Source organism: Callospermophilus lateralis, chromosome 13 (genome assembly GCF_048772815.1).
Source record: "Callospermophilus lateralis isolate mCalLat2 chromosome 13, mCalLat2.hap1, whole genome shotgun sequence".
In the NCBI taxonomy this organism is placed as follows: domain Eukaryota; kingdom Metazoa; phylum Chordata; class Mammalia; order Rodentia; family Sciuridae; genus Callospermophilus; species Callospermophilus lateralis.
Genome location: NC_135317.1, coordinates 42583462 through 42607115, shown reverse-complemented (window position 1 = coordinate 42607115; position 23654 = coordinate 42583462). Strand labels below are relative to the sequence as shown.

Below are 23654 nucleotides of genomic sequence, written 5' to 3'. Positions count from 1 at the left end.
ACAGAACTGAGAGTGCAAAGCCATTGCTGACATTAAAACCAATGAAGAAATAAATAAGCAAACATAGTCTCAAGAAGTAAACAAGAGATCCATATCAAGTGCAGCAAGACAAGAAGAAAGGATTTTATCTGTCAGGTTTCATGCTGACACAATAATCCACAATATGAGTCTTTTTGTGACATTCACTGACAGAAAAAAGGACCTAAGTACTTGGATGGAATAGAAGCTGAAAACAAAAAGAAACCTTGTTTGTTCTCCATCATATAATCTCTATTGAAACAAATATTTTAAAAAACTTATTTTCTCTGTATAACAACATACTTCTTTTCACCATTTGGAAATGAGCTTCCTGGCTTTGATGTAAATTATACTTTCTTAACACAGTCACAGCTACACTACCATTACAATTTTTCAATGCAACTGTTTCTTTATTTGGTAGACAAGATAATGTACCTGGGCATATCAGGCAGATAACCACACAAAGGCAAGGGTACAAGGCAAGATCTCAGAGTCAAGTAAACTATGTAATCATCGAGGATAAAAAGTGAGAAAGGAAAATTTGAGTGGGGAAATCACTGGAACAGAAAGAGTAAATCTGTGAAACTGTTCTTAAGAAACCTAAGATTTTGTCAGGTTTTAAAAGATGTAGAGAGCTTTGTGCACAATGATCCAGTTCGTCATGGTTTGGGTCCCATTGCAAAAGCCACCTCTAGTGAAGTCTATAGCTCCATTTGTCCTTGTGTCACATATCAAGGGTGTGGAGATAGCCCACTGTCAGCACTAAACACCCACCAGAAAAACTGTTCTAGAAGAGTGCCAGGGTGCTGTCCAGGGATCCCTTATTACCTCAAGGTCATGTCTATGCCTGATTATATGGTGCAGAAATTATCTAAACATCATTTCTTCAGGCAAAGGAATTGTCAGCCACTATTAAGTATAAAATATCTTTTAGATACGTGTTTAGATTTCTTTTAAAAATGGAAGTGCTTTGAGGTTGAGGTTGGGGATGTAGCTCAGTGGAAGAGTGTCCTGGGCCAAATGTTTATTATATTTAAAAATATCTGGAAATACTGATGCCAGACAGAAAGTGCAAAGGTGTTTTGACCATGAGTTTTGGAAATGCCCCAAATAAGTCAATAAAGAGGTTCTGATGTATATACATTGAGTGTTCATACATTTTTGGTAATACTTGCTCAACTTGACTGAAGATTGGAGCTGTGGCTATGCCTTAAGCATATCATTATTTTACATCATTGAGCTTCGATTTTCAAATGATACAAACAGAGAAGGTGAACTGGGAAATTTCCTAAGGGATCATGAACATTAAGCAAAGTAATGAAAATCTTTTCCAAATGTCCCTTAAACCAGAGAATATACTGATGGCCTCAAAGAGGAAAAGCCATGCACATGTCTAAATTTTCATGTGCTCAATGGGAGGAAAGGACTCCTGGGTAAAGTGAGCATATTTGACACAGTACATTGAAAAGACAATAATGTTACTTTGGAGTGTTCGAATGTAAAGACCACAGATGAAACGTTGCAGTCCACTGAAGCAAGTGATCACTTATATTTATTAGTGTGTGTTAAAGCCCAATATCACTTATGTTCTGATGTGGAGAAAATATATCCTATTCATTTTTTACTGATGAAACATTTGAAAAGGCAAGTTCAAAAATAATTTTACAATCTAAACCACTATATATTGACTTCTGCTTATTTAAATGGAAATCTGAATAATAAAATATACATACTTGTGATATCAAACATCAGTGAACAAAGGTTTTATTTGTGGTATTTAAATGTAGTGCTCTGGAACAAACAACTATGTTCACAGGCAGCTCGTCCGCGGCTCAACTGCCGTCACCTGACAGGCTGTCTTATCTGCCAAATTGCTCATTAGGTTTAGCAATTTTCACCTGCGCCTCCAGTTTATATTTCAGCAGGGAATAAACATCAGTCTGCTTTTACCATCTTCTGCAGTGAGCCTCCAACACGCTCACACCAGCACGGCACCCCTGCACCGCAATCCTCCAACCGCACTCACCTTGTGTTCATGCCATTATTTTTAAAATGTCAATTCTCCTTCCAGCTTTAGAAGCTAGCTTAAATAAAGCAGAAATGCAAGACAGAATATGCAAAGGAAGATCTATAGTACAGTAGAAAACTGGCTGACCAAGGATTTACTTAATTTTTTACTCAAAAAAAAGAAACGTGTAAATCATATGAATTATATTTTTTTAAGTGCTCATTTCAGAGACTATTGTAAGTAGAACACAGGTGATAAGAGAGCAGAGGATTCCTCTTCCAACTGGATCTGACCCATCCAACCTTTGTTACAGGTCTGAAAGGAGAGTACTCCAATTTATAAATAAACAATAGAAGTAGCATGGCAACCAGAACAAAGAGGAAGCTGAGAGTACTACTCAGCTGCCTGCCCCCTCTACATTCCCAGATCCCTGCCAATGAGCACTGTGACATTCAGAGGCAGATCAATACAAAAAAGAGATACTTGGTGGGCAAAAAGCACCAAAGATATAAAACAAAATGTCTGCAACCCCATAAAACAACTTCTGATAGAATACTGTTTTTCATTTTGCAGAAGTAAAATATTCACCACCAACCCTGCAATTAGCTAGAAAATTACAATAATTACAGCAATTTTGTATCCCATCTCCAATCCAATTAATAGATATATGACCTTGTCAACATGTAATAATCAGATTGCATCTACAACAAAACTGGATGGGTTTTATATGCTGAATAGAACTTGCACAGTAAGAAGGTAATTATTTGAAATACCGAGAATACCATTTGTATGCCATGCTCTACTTCACAACTTAAAAGGAAATACAATAGGAATATTATTTCTATTTTCAATATATATTTAAATGAGAACTAAAAATTAATATTCTAATACCAGCTAATGTTGAAGGAACAGAACTACAAACCAAAGATCTCAGATCTTCTTGAAAGATGAAATCAATCCATATGTTCTTGAGCAGGAAAAAAAGAAATTATAAGACCAAAAAGTAAAAGAGATGTGAATTTATGATACAATACTTTTATAACAATCATTGGGGTAGCTTTAAATTCTAAAAGATAGGAAGTCAGAAAAACCTTACAAATTAGTCAGAAATGTATTGCAAGTGATGGATAAAAATTAATTTTAAAATTAATAAAGCTTATAAATGACTAAAATCTTAAAACTCTTAAATGGTAACAAAATGAAATATAATAAATCAAATACATAGTTCAAAAAGTTTTAACAGTACTATTTCCAGAAATTTTGCCCTCAATAGGGCATACGACATTTCCAAACAAATTTGAATCTTCCACTTGATCTTCTGGAATGATATTAAAACACCAGAATTCTAGATGAAAAAGAATCCTTCCAGAAGACTAAAATCAGGCCAACTATCCCCCCAAAATCTGACCTTTTGGTAAAGCCATGGAGAATTAAAAAAAAAAAAGAAAGAGAATCTTAAAGTGAGTCAGATTTACACACAAACTCTGTACTCCTGATACATTAGGTCTCCTCCAGCCCATCTGGTTTAATATTGAAAATACAAACATACCACAAGTGGCTAAAAATTGCACCACTCCCAATCAAGTGTCTTCTGACCTAAAGAAAAGGCGATGAGGTATAAGCCTATTTTTTCCTATAAATTCATGTTTCCAAGGGCAACATCATGTCCACTCTGCATGTGCCCAAAGCCCACAATATTTTTTAAGTGCACATAGCAAAGTTTTAATTCCTTCTAAAATCAGAAGAAAAAAATGAACTTTTAAAATTAAAAACAAAGTTTTCATTTTTTCTCACCTCAAAAGAAAACAATAATTTGAGAACCTATGATAATTCGTTAAATTTGGTACATAAAAAGAAATAATGAAATAAAGTCATACTGAATAGGATTTTATTACTGGTATTATTATGGCGGGAGACACACCCATGAGAGCCAAAGTGCCCAGTCTAGACCAAGAAAGTCATATGGTGTCCTGGGAAGGTCTTACCCTACTTTATAAAATGGGTGGGAGGGAATCTTATAATTATAAAACAACAAAGTAGGCATCACTTCTCCCAAATGGTGCAACTGATGAAGAGTAAAACCATAAAAACTAACAGAATGATGAACAAAGCATATTTTGATATAACAGCCTTGAAGCAGAAAGTGAGTATGATAACAAGTCTTCTGACACTTAACTTTAATCATTCATTCCTTTCAATAAAAATAAAGGACATCATAAGCCAGGTCGTTTGTCCACTAATACATCAACAATAATAATTTTCTGATGAAGGATTCCCAATTGTCATTTAACATTTAACGTAGAGAGAATTAGAAGGATTGGGTAATACTGCTAATAACACTCCATTTAATACCTAATTTTTGACCCTGTTCCCAGCTTAAGAAGCATAAGGGAATGCCAGATACGGCTAACCACAGTGCCCCTCTTCTGGTTTGCTCACCTACAGCTAACTCACACCAACAGTTTCCAATCATGGAACCCTGTGCTTTTTTCCCCATCCCTGGAATCTGGCTTCCTTACTTTATAGCAAGCTCTCAGTACAAAGCCTTTACATGGCCTCATTTGGAAGGTCTTCATTTATTTACACATTAAAAAAGCAAAACTTATTGCATATTTGTATGCTGATATTTGATCATATACTAATAATTATGCTCACATATCACATTTAATTTTATATAAAATTTGAGCTAAATTTTAATTATTTTTTTAAAGGAATATGAACAGATCATCAATAAAAGATATTCAAGCCTGAGGATCTACTGGGTTAAAGTTTGGGATTATAGAAAAAGGGAGAAAAAAAATTTGAAGAGGAATAGTAATAACTAAACTTTCAAAATATTAAAGAAGTGCCATATATAAGTGTGCATCCTTAAAAAATATCTATATAAAGATGATTTTAAACACATTCAAAAGTAGACAGAAGAGTATACTAATTCAATGAAACCCACTCATTCCATACCTAGGCTGTTATGAAGAAAATTCCAGATACATTGTTTCAACCATAAAGAGCTCAATATATTTACTGAAAGATAGTTCTTTAAAAATATAATTCTATCACCATTATTATACTCAAAGAAATAATAAGTCCTTAATAACAAATGCCAAATTAGCATTCAACTAATTAGCACATAAGTGCCATTTTTTTTGTTTCATTTTAATCAGAATTTAAATAAGACACACACATTATGATTATATGTGATGTCTCTTTAAGGTCCCTATAAATTTATAAGTTCCCTCTCCCCTTCACCACTGATTTATTCAAGAACCTGGGTCATTTGTCTCAAATGGTTTCCCACAGTCTGGACGTGGCTGGCTACATCCCCGTGGTGTTAACATGTTTTCAGGACTCTGTATTTCCTGTAAATTGGCAGTTGTGTCTGGCTGTTTGATCAGATTCATGATTAATTTCTTTGTCAGGACTACTACATAGGAGGCATTGTGTTCTTCCATCAGGAGTCATGCAAGGCTTGGTTGTCTTTCTATCTAGGTAGTTTTGTTTTAATTATAGCAGCGATTGATGGGTCTTAGTTCACTTTGTGCTACCACAGCAATACCTGAGACTTGTTAGTTTATAAAGGACAGAAATTTTCCTCTCGGGTCTAGAGGCTGGGAAGTCCAAGATCTAGATGATAGCTTCTGATGTGGGTCTTCTTACCATATCCTCACATGATAGAAGACAGAAGAGCAAGAGAGGACAGAGGTCATATCTTCACTTGGCAGAGTGAAAAAGACAGATCTTACCTCTGAGTCCTTTTTATACTGACAATAAACCATTCATGAGTTCAGATTCCTTATGATTTAAAGACTTCCCATTAGATCCCACATGCTAACACTGTTGCATTAGTGATAAGTTTCTAATATTGGAAACGCACATTCAAACCCCATCAACAATCAATACCTACAGTCATGATTTCATGAAGAAGTTGCAAAAGAGTAATATTCAAATTTTATCATTACTTCTTCATTTATTACCTGGAACACTCATATAAAAATAAATTCCTTCTTAGATACTATATTGTTATTCAGTGATATCATTCACATTGGAAATGCAGAATAGATAACTGATTCCTTTATCTGTTTTCTTAAAAATTTGATTCACTAGCATGCTTTACCTGGCTTGGTTGCATATTTATCAACATTATAAATGGGTGAATTTATTTCTATTACTATCCTTACTGATGTTCTAATTGTTCCATCTTTGGCCAGCAGACACTTAAAGTAGGCTCCTAGGTCCTCTGAGACAACTACAGTAATATTCCATATCTTCCTTATTTTCTGATATGATGGGATTATCTCATATCATCTTATACCTTTTCTGTCCAGAACTAAATTCAGCCATTTCTCCAAAGAGCTCTGATCTCTGCAAATGGCAAATGCTATTTCCAGAGCTCTGAAAGAAAATGAAAAAGGCTTAGGTACTGGGTTGATCTTCAATTCTAGAATGTTTTAGTGAACACATGCCAAAATGGTCCTTCCTTCCACCTTCCTTGTTTTTAGAAATAAAACATAGCATGAATTCATTACAATATGCCCTATGGAAATTGAGGACTACTGGATTTTTGTTCATTCTCCTCTTTCATCTATACTTTTTTCTTATATACTAAGGATCCTATGTCCACATTATTATCAAAAATGACAGAAATAGAATACAAGTTAAGAATCCCTAACCTGAAAATCCAAAATGCTCCAAAATTTGAAAAATTTTCAATGCCAACATGATGCCAGAAGGGTACAATTTCATACTTGACCTCATGTGATGGGCCCCAGTCAAAATAAAGGTGTACTCAATTCACAACTGCTAAATTGTGGATCCAATCTTCAGTAAATGAATGGATAAAGAAAATGTCCTATATATACACAATGGAATAAAAAAATAAAATCATGGCATTTACAGGTAAGTCGATGGAGTTTGAGAATATAATGCTAAGTGAAGTAAACCAATCCCCCAAAATCAAATGCAGAATATAAGGATGGCAATAGGGGTTGGGAAGATGGGGAGTATGGAATAGGGCAAAGGGGAGGGAGGAGAAGGTTAAGGATAGGTGTAAGAAAGATGGTGGAATGAAACAGACATCATTACCCTAAGTACATATATGAAAAAACAAAGGGTGTGACTCTACATTGTGTTCAACCAGAGACATGTGCTCTATTTGTGTAATATGAATTGAATTGCATTCTGTCATATATAACTAATTAGAATAAATTTTAAAAAGGTGCATTAAAAAATATTGTATAAAATTTCCTTCAGGCTATGTACAAAAGGTATATATGCAACATAAAAAAAATTCATGTTTGGAATTGGGCCACATCATAAAGATATGTACATGCAAATATTCCAAAATACAAAAAAAAATCCAATATGCAAAACACTTGTGATCTCAAGCATTTCAGATAAGGAATACTCAATTTATACTAAACCCCTTATTTATTTTATCCCATAATATCCACCTATCAATCAAATTAATAATGCCTACATAATCCTCAACAACCAGTTTTAGGGTTCCTGTTTGTTCAGAAGTTCTTCACCACCACCCCTTCGTATACATCTTTCTTTAGTTATACAAATTACTGTATTATAAAGTGATTAAAAATAGTTACTCCTGGTAAGCTTGGGTCACCAACTGGATACATATTTATGTTGGGATGTTTCACATTTGATTCTCATTTTAAGACTCATTCCTTATATAATATTATTATGAATAAGCACTAATATTAATCATTAACTTGTTTTAAAACTTAAAATGTGATCAATTTATAACTGTGTAAGATATACCGTGGTTTCAAAATCAGAAGTATAAAACAAGGTAGTGTAAGTCTAGCCTGCATTTCATCTCTTCCATCCTTTTCTCTCCTTTGCCCAAAGGTATGTATTTATTACTCAACTCTATTGTATCCTAAGTACCCTTAGGGATTAAACCCAGGGGTGCTTAACCACTAATTTACATCTCCAGCCCCTTTTGATTTTATGGTGAGACAGATCTTGAATAGCTGCACAAGCTCCTCTTGAACTCAGGATCCTCCTGCGTCAGCCTCCAGAGTAGTTTGACTTTCAGGGTGCACAACTGTTCCTGGCCATAATATAGTTTTTATATCAACAGTCTTTTCTATGTGGCTTGTTTTATTTACTCTCTCATTTGCTAAAATACAATTTTTTTGCATTTAGGAAATTTATATTTTTGTTATGATAATCACATATGTACTAATATTTCTGAATGACACTACCATAGGCTATTTTTAAAAAATTGTCCATTCGTTATTCACTAACAGCAGTACTGGCATTGGCTAAAAATCACATCATTATCCTACACTTATAGAGCACTTTACAGAGTAGTGTTCAATATACTGGATTCAATAGGTTTTCAATAAAATTTCAGATAACTGCAATTTCGGTTATTAAGATGATTCATTTAATTCAAGGTTTCTAAGCTGCAGCTATACTGACATTTGGGTTGGGCCGTTTTTTGCATGATGACTGTTCTGTGTTTGTAGGATGTTTAGCGCACTCTGGTCCTCTACTAGCTGTCAGTAGCAGTCCCTCCTCAATCAACTGTGAAGACGAAAAAATCTCTCTGAATACTGTCCAATATTCCTTGGAGTTTCAAAAGCTGCTGCCAGTTGAGAACCACTGATTTAACTAAACCAGAATTCTTCTTTAAAAAAAAAAAAAAAAAAAAAAAAAAACTCAATTCCAAATTAACAGCAACTTCAAAGAAAACAGAGATAATAATCCTGTTTATTAAACCCAAACTTAATATTCACTATTTTATGGAGGAAGAATTATACTCTACATATCCTCTGCAGCATCCAGTGATTCTTTGTGAAACAAAGGGATGACTGAATTCACTCACTGGATGATACAGAGGATCACTCATTCTTCAAGGCAAAAAAAAAAGCCTTTATTAATCATGCCCCCAAGTTACAGTTGATTTTTCCTCAATCAAACAGATTTTTACTATTGTTGGCTTCTTTATTTTCAAATCCGTAAATAAGAAAGCCTACATATTTCCTTGATGGAAAGCACCAAGCTTCATTAACTCAACTCTGGCCACTTTCAGCATAACACAATGCCTGGCAAGCACAGACAAAAGCATGCTTCCTGTTTGAATCTCAATATATGGTATGAGAAATCATCTTAAATAAACAGATGACATGTGTCACAGGTAACTTTTACATAGTCATGAGTCTTGTACATGGTACATGCTTAACATATACATACCCAGTGCCAGCCAAGGCCTAACAACAGCAAAACCTAAACAACCTTAGCATTAAAAAAAAAAAAAAAAAAAAACACATCAGAGCCAGAAAATGAGATCTGCATATTCTTCCACTGATGGCTGGAAAACAACACATATGTTTGAAATATAACTTCTTTTTCCCAATAAAAACAAGATAAAAGAGATATTTCAGTCAAAAATAGTGTTTAAATTTTAACACACAGGGCCAGCCAAATGCAGGTGTTTGTATGTGAGAAATTTTGGTGAGTCCAGAGAAGACAAAAGATAAAAGTTGATAGAAAGTACACCATTCACATTTTTAACATGAACATAAATTTACCATTCTGCCAACATTTTCTTTACAGTGCAGCTAAATAAAAGGTGCATGTTGCTTTAGAAAACACATACATACAAAACTACAAAAATAACCCAACAAAAAAATCCTATATTTAATTATATATATTAAGGTATAATTGCTCAAATTAAGACACTGTTTTCCAAAATTTAGGTACCTCAATACTGGTAGTATTATTTAATGAAAAAAAATATATTTTTAATCACATTTAGAAAATCTACTTTTTATACAAAAGTTAATTCCAAGCAGATAGCCACTTAATTATGGGCTTACTGAGCTAGTTTCTAAATTGAAAAAAACTTGAAGAGCCTGGGAACCACCTCACATCAACTTGGATACCATGCATGACACCTTCCTTGCCTATAACAATGCCTGAAGTAAATCCAACATGACTTCTTTTTAAGTTTATATCCTTAGAGTAATCAATGTCATTGCCACAAAATTAGTTTAAAACATACTAGCTTAATCATGTGCACAAACAAACCAAAATCATCTGCATATAAAAAAATATTCAAGATGGGTGTGGTGTTATATACCTATAATCCCAACTACTCCAGAGGATGAGGAAGGAGGATACCTTGAACCCCTGAGTTTGAGACCAGTCTAGGCAATGAAGGAGGGGGAGGAGGAGGAGGGGGAGGAGGACAGGGGAGAAGGAGGAGGAGCAGGGGGATGGGGAGGAGGAGGGGGAGGGGGAGAAGGGAGAGGAAGAGCATGGGAAGGGGGAGGAGGAGGGAGAAGAGAAGAATGGGAAGGAACTTGGGAAGGGAAGGGAAGGAAAGAAAATTTAACTAAACCAACTTAACTAACAACAGCTGTTCTACTTCAAGATCCCTTACAAGCACTAATTGTGCTGGGGTCTCATCTGGTACAGAAAATATGAAGCAATTGTAGGAAGTGAATGAATCTGCATCCAGACAGAACCCTATAGTGCATCGATTAGATTCATCATCTTACAATATACCTTCTGGATCCCTACATCTCTTTATGGTATTCACAGCATATTTTTACTGTAATTTCTGATGGACTATCAGATTTGTTAACTCTAAGTTGATACTCCTATTGTCCCAATATACACTTTTTTTTTTCTTCAGACCTAAGTATTGAACCCCAGAGCCCGGTTCCATGTTAGGCACACACTCTACTGAGCTACACTCCAAATCTTCATGTATACCCTCAAGGAACAATGGAAGCAAAAGTAATTTACAAACATCTAGAAGTAATTGCTAAAATGCTATAACCTGAAACCAATGCAAAAAGTGAGAATAAGGTTGAAATTCAGGAGATTAAATCAAGTATCCTAAGTATTATTTACTTATATTCTCTATGCAAGCAACATAGTGTGTATGTATGTATATGTATATAAATCCATATATATACATATATTCCACCTAGACGAAGATTCACTGAAGACTATCAGTAAACACATGCAAGACCAAAGTGTTCCACGTAAAAAACTGAAGTGTTTACACACAGAAGTACCTAAAAGATAAATGAGCTTCAAAATTATAAATATCTAGAAATGGGCCTTCCTATACTTTATAACTCCTCAACTATAAGATTTTACAATTAGAAACATGAATACTATTTCTAGAAAAAGTCTCTCACTCTCCTGAGTATATCTTCTAGAAATGGTTAACAGAATTTTCCAAACAAATGTCTGGAAGTGGAATACTCTAGGTCACAGGATTCATAGCACAAGTTCTCTCTGTTCCTAACCTTCCTTTCCTTGAGGTGTGCTCCAATTGCAGCATCCTGGAAATTCTAAGTTCCAGTCTTCTAAGATAATTTTGGTCTCTTCTTCCCTAGTTCATCACGAAAAGTTCAAGTATCACAAGTAAAAGTTGTAACCAAGCTGATTCTGAATCAATGGTGCTATATTGTATTTCAGTGAGAAGCCCTTCAATGACTTCTATCCATACTAGCTAATTCAGATGACATATATAGAGAGAGAAAGAAAAATCCAGGTAATTTTACTTCCTCCATTATCCTTATTTAGCTTTTGTGAGCAATTAAAAGTTTACTAGTCTAAAATAAAGTAATCCCAGTCTATTAAAATATATAAAGAGTTGCTTGCTGATCTTGCAAAAGACATTGGCCCAGGTTCTAAACTTAATCAACTTTTGATAAAAACAGATAATGAATTCCATTCACGGGAGCATGGATGGATAACAAAAGTTGGCATCCCTGTAAATTAAGATGAAATGTGTAGAGAGAACAAAGAGCTTTCACTTACTTGCTCGGAGGACTGAAGGTGTGACCTCAATTTCACTTGTTGCTTGATAAGGCTGAAAGGCTGAAACACTGTTGGTACCAAGCTCACTACCAAACACCTCTGGACTCTGGGTACCTGTGGAACTGGCACTGGTGCCATCACCTCCATGATGCGGATCTTGTTCATCAAACACAGCTACCAGCTAGAAAAGAAAGGCAAATTTGCATGTATAAATAAAGGCATTTAAATTACTGCCAAAATGTTATCTTATTTTAACATAAATTCACAGTGGAAAAATACTGACATTAATGCACCCGGGGAAGTTATATGTTTTAGAAAGCAAAACTCCTCAGAAATAGTGTTGTCCTTAAGCTTATGGCTTTACTTCTACAATTCTAATTTGTATATTTCATATCTAAATTTCTATGGATCAAATATATGAAAACAGGTTAGTATCAGAGAATCCTAACTCAAGGATGGATTTAGTAGTTTTTTTTGTTTTTTTGTTTGTTTGTTTTAACATAGCTTATACTGTTACGTGGAAAGGAAAAATGTATGTGTATATGAGAGTGTGTGTGTATAAATGTGTATACACAGCAAGAAGGGAACTTAAAAACTATGCATGACTGCTCATTTCTATGCTAAAAAATGTAGGCTAAAAGAGAAATTAATAAAATGAGTTACCTACAAGCAATAAATAGGGATGTGGTAGAAAGAAAGGAAAAATGGGAATAGGCAATGGCACAATGAGGAAGTGATATTTTTATTTTGCTGAGTCTTTTTTCTGTAGACCACTGAAGCTCAGAACCATGATAATTACTTACAACAGAAGTAAAAATTTTAAACAAATCAGGATGCCAATGTGAGGTGAGGAGAACAGGGAGAATTGAAAATTTCTCACAAACAAATGAAACCAACTACATACAAATGAACATACATTAAGTGGGACCAGAAAGAAAAGAACAACTAGCTAAATGTAGGAAAACTCTATTTCCATTGTTTAATGTAAAACTAAGACAGAAAGAACTGTCACACAAATACTATATTCTTGCTAGCAAATTTGCTTCTGACAAGGGTATGATTTAGAGATTTTGCTACTGTACACAAACACACCTTCCACAAATGTATGAAAATATTTTGGAAAACAAAAGCCAACATTTTGATGATCAGAAACCAAAGTTACAAATAAGCAAAAGTTAACTCTGTAGTATTATTTGGAATCAGAGGCCCATGGAGGTGGTGGTGGTTGGGTGCAGGGAGTGGTTTTTTTTTTCTTTTTCCTGGTGGTATGGGGATTGAACCCCAAGCTTTGTGCATGCTAGGTTAGGCTACTGAGCTACAGCCCCAGTCCTTTTTTTTTTTTTTTTTTTTTTTTTTAATTTTGAGATATTGTTTCATTAAGTTACCCAGAGGGGCCTCAAATTTGTAATCCTCATGCTTCAGTCTTCTGAGTAGCTGGAATTATAGGTGTGCACTACAATATGTAGCTCAAACTCATGGTTTTTACAAATAGGTGCAGTCATTTGTCACTTACAAGAGGGCACATTCCAAGAAATGCATCACTGGATGACTGTCATTGTGTAAACATCCTGGAATGTACATACACAAGGCCTAGCATAGTATAGACCAATCTATCCAAACGGCTTCTAATGCTATCAAGAGAGATGGTAAACCCTAGAAGTAAAGGCTGATGCTACAGGGCATACTGTTTTACAAGAAACTTTATTTTTAATAAGGAGTATACTCTAAAATAAAGATAAAAATCATACATGTCCAAACTTATAAGTTGCTATCAAGTATCACATGCTATACATAATTGTATGTATACTTTTACACAACAGGCAGCACAGGATGAGTGTTTACATAAGCATCATGACAAACATGTGAATAATGTCTTGTGCTACAACATCACCAGGCAATCAGAAATTTTCAGCTCCACTGTCATCTAATGGAACCACCATCATCTATGTACTCCAAAGTTGACTGAGATGTCATAATGAGATGCAGGACTATAGTTAGGTAGAGACATGCACAGATAAATAAGTATAGGCAATTACTGAATGCATGTTTGAGTATGCAAATTCATATTTCCTGACTGTTCACTCAAAGGTCCTGAAAGCAATGACTTCACAGTACCAACAAATATATTTAATACCCAGATCTTTGATTCTAATACCATTCTCCAATAAATTAACCAGGGCTTCTTGGAAAAATGGCTGATTTTATGACTGAGGGCAAGGATAATACATGATGAGCTGGAACACCTGTGATATTGAGAGTAAAGAAGTATTCAAAGTGATGGAGGCACAAAAAAGGAAAGAGGTGACAACATAAAGGTGACCAAAGCTGACACAACTTATTACAAATACCTATGTTCACATTGATTAACAATCCAAAGAAGTAAAATAAACATGCATGATTCCATAAAGACTTACAAAACAAATGGTAGAGAATAAACACATGATCTCTGTGTAATATTCCAAATACTAAAAATAATGGAATAATGGAAAGAGAAATCATCATTAGGCAATTTCCATAGCAATAATTGTTTTACGTAAGATCTACAAATGGATGCTAAAGTTAATGGGTAAGAAAATGATGAGAAATAAGATATTTGCATATCTAAGAATGTCTCCCCATCAGATATATGTTAAATAAAAAGGGGAAATCTTTTCAGTAGAGAAACTTGGCAACAGCGCTTTAAGATATAAGAGAAGTCAGAATCACGTTCCATCGGATAAAATGCACTAGGAAGGATAATGACTTCTGAAGTTCCTATTTCTGCCAAAAATGTTTACCTTCAATTTAATCATGAAACATTAGACAAAACCAAGTTAAAGGACATTCCACAAAATAAATAAAATGCTTTCAGACTGTAAAAGTCATAACAGTCAAAGAATGATAAAATTATTTAATTTGGAAACAGGAAAAATGAGAACTACATGCAATATGATCCTGTCCTTGACTGGATCCAGGAGTAGAAAAAGGATGTCAATTTTAAAAAATGGCAAAATTATTTAAATTAACTCCACAGGTGAGGTGACAATATTGAGGCAATGTTATTTTGCTGTTTTGATTATTATATAAGATGAAAATTTTAGAGGTAAATGAAGCAACTTGTATGGAAATACTCTGTAACTATGTTTCCTACTTTTCTGAAATTTAAAATGATTTCAAAATAAAAATTTTAAATGTAACTCTGTACGTTGATCTTAAAATAAAAATTTTGGTGGCCAAAAAAATTATGAAAATAAAATACATTCTTTTTCATCTTATGACAAATACAGTTCTCAAAAGAATAATGAATTTCTTAAAAGGATCAACAACAACCATCACATTGGTCATTCACCTACAATCCTGGTTCTAGTAATGGAGAAGCTTAACATTCCAAAGAAAAGTTAACCAGTGACAGCCAAAATGAACCACCCGTTTCTGTCTTAAATTCAAGCTTTTTTTTTTTAATGCCAATAGCCCTACTTTTCTCTCTAAAGCATAGTAAATTTATAAAATATGAACAGTAATCATAATTACAAACCTCATTACATAGTTTTGTCACTTTGAACAAATCCTATTTCCATGAATGCTTACATATTATTAATCAATTCATGAAACAAAGAAAGCCATTATAACGTCATAGAGACACATAGACAAATAGGAAGTTCAGAACCCTTCTGCAGTACAATATATAATTAGCTGATTAAACAATTCAGCAGGAGGTTAAGTGGTAAAAAAAAAAAAAAAGCACAGCAGAATGACTACTTGGCTACTCAACCTTATAATGAGCAACATAAGTGGGAAACGAAATCCATAAGTTCTTTTGAAGAAATGGAAAGATGTTTGTATGCATATACCAGTTTCCTTATACACTAATAAAATCAATTTGACATTGACTGGCAGTTGTCTTTCTATAGTAGAAGCCCAGACTTTTCATTAGATCTGGGATCAGCAATTTCTTCCTGAAAAAGGTCAGAGAGCAAATACTTTCAGACATGTGGTCCCTATCATCTCTGTCAGAACTATTCTGGTTTTCCATGATAGCATGAAAGCAGTCAGAAATAACAAACAAATGAGTGTGGATATGTTTAAATAAAATTTTATTCATCAAGTTGGACAGCAAACCAAGATTGTAGGACACAAGGTGCTGGGGTTGTGGCTCAGTGGTAGAGTGTTTGCCTGGCATGTGTGAGGCACTGGGTTCAATACTCAGCACCATATAAATAAATAAATAAAATAAAGGTTCATTGACAAATAAAAAAATAAAAATAAAAAAGATTGCAGAATACAATTTGTTGACCCTCCACTAGATTGTCTATTTTTCTAGGAACACTCAACTTTAAACCAAGTATCTTTGCAATCCAGATAAGCTAACAATATCTACTTCAGACTCTTCAACAGGTTTTACGATTTCTATGCATGATTTTAATATTATTATATTCTTCACAAGGTGTTTGGCTTAATATGCATTTTGAAGATATTAAGTTTTGACATTTTGGTGCATAATAGGAAGCAAATGAAATTCAAGTTTGTTATTAACTTTCCACAATGATATCTTCTCTCAAGAATCAAGTCCTTTTTGCGAACTGAAAATGGAAAAGGAAAATTACAAAGAACAAGTCTTTAAATGCCAAACATGATGGAAGAGCTTATACATGTATATTAATTTCAATAATTATCTCCAGCATTTTTAGAAAACACAAGGATTATGAAATCTGGACTGTGTCATGAACAAATGCTGCTTGAATTTCAGTGGCAGAATCACAGTTGGTGATTTGCAATATGCCAATAACAGACAATTTTACAGTTTTCTTTTAAACCAAAATTTAAGTGCCAGGTGCAGATATGAAGTAATTTTGTGTTAAATTAGGAAGGATGTATAATTTTAGAAAATCTACTCTACAAGAATACATATAGTAATGCAGCAAAAGAAAACGGGACCTTCACAAAAACATCACATATTAAAAGTCTCTATCATGTCCTTCAAAAAGTAAAGGAAATGTCTTTTAAATTTCTGAAACACAACCCAACTCCACTTTTAACAGATGGAATCTTCACTGCTGTCCATGAAATAGATCATTTTTGAAAGTTCGTTTTTAAATTTTCAATAGTTATTACTTAAGTCTCCCTTCTCTTCTATTCATTCATTAAGTCTCTGTGAGAAAAAGACAAGCTGAATTTGGATAATACCTGTAATAACTTCAACATTAAACAAACAAACAAACAAAAACCTCTGATCATTGACACACATATCCTCCTTACTTCAGGACAAGTCATTTTACTCTCTGAAACATCAAAACTTTCCAACAGAAAACCTGACCTGTTATATAAGCATCACACATAAATGCTTACAAACAATTTGGCTATAATGTGGCCCCTATAATGTATAAAATTATAACCTGAAAGCCCACAACTGGATGTATCAAAGTGGATAAAAGTAGAGAATTTGGAGTCAGCTGTGTTTTTACCAGCTCTGACCTTGTTTATTAAATGGCTGTTTGTGAATCCACTGGTCTCTGTAATATCTCTAAGCCTTTCCTCATCTGGAAAAAGGGTGGCATTTGTCCTAAGACAGAACAATGGCCTTCCACCAAAGGTAGCCATGTCCAAATTGCTAGAATCAATTAATGTTACCTTCCATATTGAAATGGGCATTATGGATGGGATTCAGATTAAGGACCTTAAAATGGAGAGACAGTTTATCCTGGATAACTTGGTGAACCCCATCTAATCATAAAAGTGTGAAATTGGTGAACCTTCCCTGGCTGTGGCCAAGGAGAAATGTGATGGTAGTCAGGGAGATGCTGCATTGCTGGCTTTCAAGATCAATGAAGGGACCCAGGAGCCAAGGCATGCAAACAATATAGAAAGCTTCTCCTCTACAATCTCCAGAAAGGTACATGGCTCTTCTAATATGATTTTCCCCCAGTGAGACCCATGTCAGACTTCTGCCATCTAGTTAGTAAGTTAGTAAACTTACATTGTCTTAAGATATTTGTTTGTGATAATTCCATGTAGCAAAAAAAAAAAGAAAACTAATAGTGGCCATGCCTACCATGACAAAGAGATAAGGCGTATCAACTGTCTGAACACAATGTCACCAATAATAAGTTTTCCTTTTTAAGGCATCACAGTAATAAATTGGAAAAGTGAAGGATAAAGTGCCAGAAAATGCTTTGTGCAACATATAACCATGGAACAAAATTCTTTTGCACATGCCCCTCTCCTAAGTGCCTTCAATTTCACTTTACAGAAAAACTAAGAGTCAAAAAGATTGATTTAAACAGAGTTTAAGTAAGTACAGATTGGAAATCAAGTCTCTTGACTTCAAACATCCTATTTACACCAATGAATCTTCCTATGGATTATCTGCTACATGAATAGCACTGGGAAGCTGCCAAGTATGATCATCTGCAAGTCTACAAATAGGATTCTGTTCATTCTTGACTAACCAAAGGTAATAACCCATCTTGCAAATCAATGTCATTTTGATGCCACTACCTAAAATGTTTCTTAATATATTTGAATTGGAATCATTGTGAACAATTCCACAATGGTGGTATTGTCACTCAGTCTTAATCAGAAAGCTCAAAAGAATGTTCAAGTTTTGTCTTCCTACAGGAAAATGCCAAGCAATTTAGGTCAAATGGTTATCTTGAAGACTTTTAGAGGCCGAGTTCTCACACACAGACACCTTTTTATTGCCATACCTCCTGAGCATGCTTTCTGTGTTCCCACCATTTTCTTCATATACAGGTTGAACATATCCAGAGGAAAGTTAATTATGATGGATCACAAAACTGTTTGTCAGATGTTCAATATTAATACACAAAACTCTTTGACTATAAAGTAAAAGACATACTTCTTTACAAAGACATCACATTATTCACCCCATGGAAGGACCAAATTATGTGGAACAATATTAAAACTCAGAAGGAGCTTGAAGATGCCCTAAAGCCTTCTCTTCATCTGAGGAAGATGTGCAGCTTCAACCTGTAAAGCGAATTCTTTTTATCCATAACAAAGTCAAAAAGGAACATAAAGCAAAGTGCACCTCTGGGTAGTGGCAGGCAGATTTCATGGGCAGATCTCGCAATGAATGCAACAGATAACAACACAAAGAAAATCCAACAGGAATGGGAGAGTTAGAGTACACTGCAACAAGTTGTTATAAGAATAGAAATCATGGAGACACATATATTTTAAATTTGAAGTGAAACTGTTCCATAATGAATAATTCTGAAATATCAATATTCCAGAAGTCGCTTTTCCTTCCCACAGGATAATCTATGAATTACTATAATTAGAATCACACATATCAGTAACTTTAAAATTTTCTGCCTTTGCATGGAGGGATTTTTTTAAATGAAAAATTAGAACAATATTTGGGCTCCCCTTTACCAATATTTTAGTTTTAAGCTTTTTTCATTTATAGGCATCTCCCATAAAGCATGCTTGATAACGTGTGGCCCTAAAGGAAAACTCAGCAGGCATTAAAATGCTTACATCGGTTAGCACTGTGTTATCCAATGCAAGGAAGGAATGTAATGAGAAATAAATCTTTAACTGTGCCATTTTAAACAATACATATCATGTAGGAAAGGGCAAGACGTTTCCATTCCTTCCTGATAAACCCAGGAGACCACCATCAAAACTAACTGTAAATGACCAAAAGTCACCATCCACAGAGCTAAGAGCATGCTTTAAGAAGGTAGTATTTCTTCATCACAGATGCCTGAAAAGGTATTTTTCTCCATCTTCAAATTACAGTGAAAGATATTCACCTATGATACTTCCCAGCCCTGATACTTATACATTTCAGAGCTGAGATTTAATTCTGCTATCCCTCAGGGTGACTCACACTATCACCCACTGAGCCTTCAGACTAATTAGATTCCCAATTTAAGAGTTATGTTCAACTAATAGCCTTGAGTATGTCAACCACAAACCACAATGAAAATATGCAAATGAATACAGCCATAAGCTAGCTGACCCACTTGTCATATATAATGTAAACCCATCTTACAAGGGCCACTGTTCCAGTTGTACCTATGCATGAGGTTATAACTAGATTACACTACTGTTTAAGTGATAATAAAAAGCAGGATAATATAGAAAGATAGAGAAAAATTATTCTGAAATTGACTAATAATATATAGAAAGGTAGATTCCAAATTGGAGAAGGTGACAATAATTGTAATTTTTATCAGGAACACATGCATATTTCCCTCAGGGACTACAAGAATAGGAAATAAGCACATGAACCTCAAGTAAATGTAATGATGTAATAACTAATTATTTTATAGACATGAAAAAAAAAGGAACTATAAAATCAATTTGTAAGCTTTCTGATGACTGAGCCTACTTTAATGACATAGAGACAATGCTAAATCCTTAATCATTCTCTGAGCCTTACTTGCTATCATGGTTCATTAAAAACTCATTTAAAGAGAATTAGTGTTTTAGTGGACGAGTAAGCAAAACAATAGTAAAAGAATATACTTGAGCCAATGATGTTCTATAATAGTAGGAATACAAGTTATGCCAATAAAATCTAACTCACAAAAGGAGAGTCTCAAGCTTGCCATTGAAAAACTTCAATGCTACATATGCAAGATTAACTCTGTGCTTCATCAGCATGTTAAAAATTAAGTACATTTTAGCTGATTAAAAAAAAATGGAACATAGAAAAGAACTAAAAAATAGCAAAATCACACTAAAATACCCACTTTTCCTACTAGCTAAGATACAGTAGAGTAGCAACGAGTTAGGAAACTTTTCCCTGAACTGCATCATGAGACCTCACCCTTTCCTGCCTCCACCTCAGTTCCATGGTTTCAGATTTTGGAGGCAGCTGCTCCTCTGCTTCTGGACACCCAACAAATCTTCCAACATATATCCATCTAAGTGCGAGTAGCACCTGGAACTAGACACCAACAACATGGTGTTTAAAATCTATAGACAATTTTGCTTGACAATTAATATGTGTTATGTGTATTGGGGATTAACCGCAATAATAAATGGTAGATAAGAGAATTCCTGAAGACTAACTCCTTTAGTTAAAAGAAAAAAAAAAACCTATTAAAGTCCAATATCACAGAAGAAATAGGTTTTAATGAGACAAGCCAAAACCACAGGTGTATGCGCGCACAAGCGCGCGAACACACACACACACACACACACACACACACACACACACACACACGCCCGCGGCCCCACCTGCCCTCTCAATGTCTTACTCTAAACTGCAACCAAAAGACACATTACCAATGCTAGAGATACAATGCAATGGTAGTGCAGTTGTCTAGCATGTGTTTGGCTCTAGATTCAATTCCCAGTATGGAAAACACACACACAAACACACAACCAAAATCTTCAGCACCAATCATGATGTTACCTGAACTTCAAGGAGCAAGTACAGGTGAAGTAATACTTGCACCTTGTTCCTAAATTGAATGAGTCACCTGCCCACTTTATCACAGGCCGCTGTCAACATCCTAAATTCTCTCCCATCCCTGACCAGCAGACCCAAGGGATGAAAAGCTGTTGGTGGGATTACTCAATCCAGAAACAGTCCTACAGTTAACACCAGGCAGGAACACAACCTAATATCTTGCTTATATGATTTCTGCCAACATCTGTTGAGTTCACCAAACTAAATTTGAACTCCTTAGTAAGGAAGGCCTTTTTCAGTCTCTTTATATTTTAAGCAAAGCTGAAAATCTGAAGTCATGGCCTGTTTCACTGTCCTAGAAACCTTTGAGATGAAACTTTAGAAATGTAGAGAGAAAACTGAGTCTCCAAAGGGAAAAATGTCCATGTTGGAACAGGGTATGTGCAGCTTGTGGTCAGCCTGTGAGTCACACAGAAGAGCTAAAAAGGGTAAGAGCAAAAAATGTTTAAGAGTATTCAAATACCCATAAATTATTTTGTAACTTTCGGTTTCCTGTAAGTTTTCTGAACTCTAGCAAGGCAGGAACACAACCTCAATAGAGAGCATTTACCTCATAAGAAGAGGGGCTAACATTTGATGGGTCTGTGAACCTCTGGCCAGATCACCTGATCAACCCAAGATCACCTGACCAAACACCCCCCCCACCACTGCCACAGACGGATATAAGCTGAAACCTACATGTCAGACTAGACTCCTGATGGGGAAATATGATCTTGTTCAGTATTTTCCAATTCCAAGGGAATTCCAGCCCCTTTGGGTAACGCATAATTGACTAATTGTGTACTATAATAAAAAAAAAAAAAAATCTGATCTTAAGCCCTGAAGAGAGTCCACATTCTGCTTTGAACATGCGCACCTTAACCTTTGGCTTTCCAATAAAGCTCTTTTCTCTTTGCTAAAACCTACTACATCCTTAAATTCTTTTCTGCGACATAGTCAAGAGCCTATAAGAGTACAGATCTCCTCTGACTATGGAGAAACTTCCTCAGAACCCCTTATGGTGATACTTTGTCTTGACACCCTCATGTCACCCTCAAACTTCTCCTATGAAACCAGCAATGGTAGGTAGCAGACAGACATGATCAGTAGGGAAATGAAGTTCAAGGGATAATTCTATAAAGTGGGCCTGCATGCTGGTTCTCCAAGTTCTTTTTAAAAGTAGCTTACCCAAGGTCACATTTTGGCTTAAGTTAATAGGATATGTAACATTTCTTAATAACCTGTTATACACAGGGCTATTCTTTCTAGGTCAAGGAATTTAAGACTCTTCCCTGTTGTCTCTGTCAATAAGTATACAAATTACCCTGTAAGGGGACTTTTGTGACCTTGATGCAGACCAAGTACTTCAAGATAACTAAAAGCAAAGCCCACTAATTATAAAGTTTGTAAAACCAATTTTCAATTAGAACCAGTCAACATAGGCCAAAATGACAAAGAGTTGCCTTTAGATCTGTACCATGGGATTTTAAACTCACTATAAAATCCTTCTCATGGGTTTTGGTTGTGTACCTGTGGGTAAAATGTTACCAAGTAAGGACTTAAAATTCTGATACAATCCTACTGACATTGAAGAATTAAAGAGTTAGTACCTGGGCAGAACTCTCTGGAAACTTCCCTAAGACCCTCAATACAACCAAGAAACAAACATGGTACAATGTCTCTCTCCTGTATTGAGAAGACCTACCCTCTCCCTTGAGGATGTTTTCCTTTCTCTTCCAATAAGGTTTGCTCTACTTCTACTACATTTTGCCTTGCTTGAAAATTTTTCCTGCAAGAACACAAGATTCATGAGTCAGGAGACTCCTGGGCCACCGCAGGTAGCAGCAAGATGTAAATATTTCAATGGAAGCAAGTAGGACTTCTATTTAAGGCAAAACCACCTTCTTATTCCAACCTGTACCACGGAGCTCTGTGTTACAGTTTTTATCAGGTATCTTTAGAAACACAAGTAAAATAAGCCTAAAAGATTCACGAAATAACACCATCTCTGAGGAATTAGACACTTTCATAATGTCCTTAATATTTCCATCACCAACTTCACTGTTGAACATGTTTTTAGAAAGAAAGAAAGAAAGAAAGAAAGAAAGAAAGAAAGAAAGAAAGAAAGAAAGAAAGAAAGAAAGAAAGAAATGAAGGAAGGAAGAAAGAGGCATCTCTAAAGTTTATTATCAGTCAAATTTGGTGAACTATAATACTTTATTTTTTGGCAATCAGTAGTAGAAAACTTTCTTTCCTAAAATAGAAATTTGAAATTTGAAGGATCTTTCCTTAGTTCTAAATGTTGCAAATTATGTTTAAAATTAAGAAAACCTGACTATGGCTTCAATCAATCAAGAAAGTTGCTAAGCAATTTGCACACAGCCACAAAAAACAACTCAACACAATGTTAGTACTACA

At 34.9% G+C, this 23654-nt stretch overlaps 1 protein-coding gene across 19 annotated transcripts in view; it reads right to left on the bottom strand.

Annotated features, from left to right (window-relative positions):
- The window catches only part of Pard3 (par-3 family cell polarity regulator), a 666792-nt gene that overhangs the window by 392916 nt on the left and 250222 nt on the right, over window positions 1–23654 (bottom strand). For all 19 annotated transcript variants that reach the window (XM_076832338.1, XM_076832348.1, XM_076832341.1 and 16 more), the window contains exon 3: window positions 11831–12011. In XM_076832338.1, coding sequence (XP_076688453.1) covers window positions 11831–12011 — 181 coding nt within the window. The remainder of the gene's footprint in view (window positions 1–11830; window positions 12012–23654) is intronic.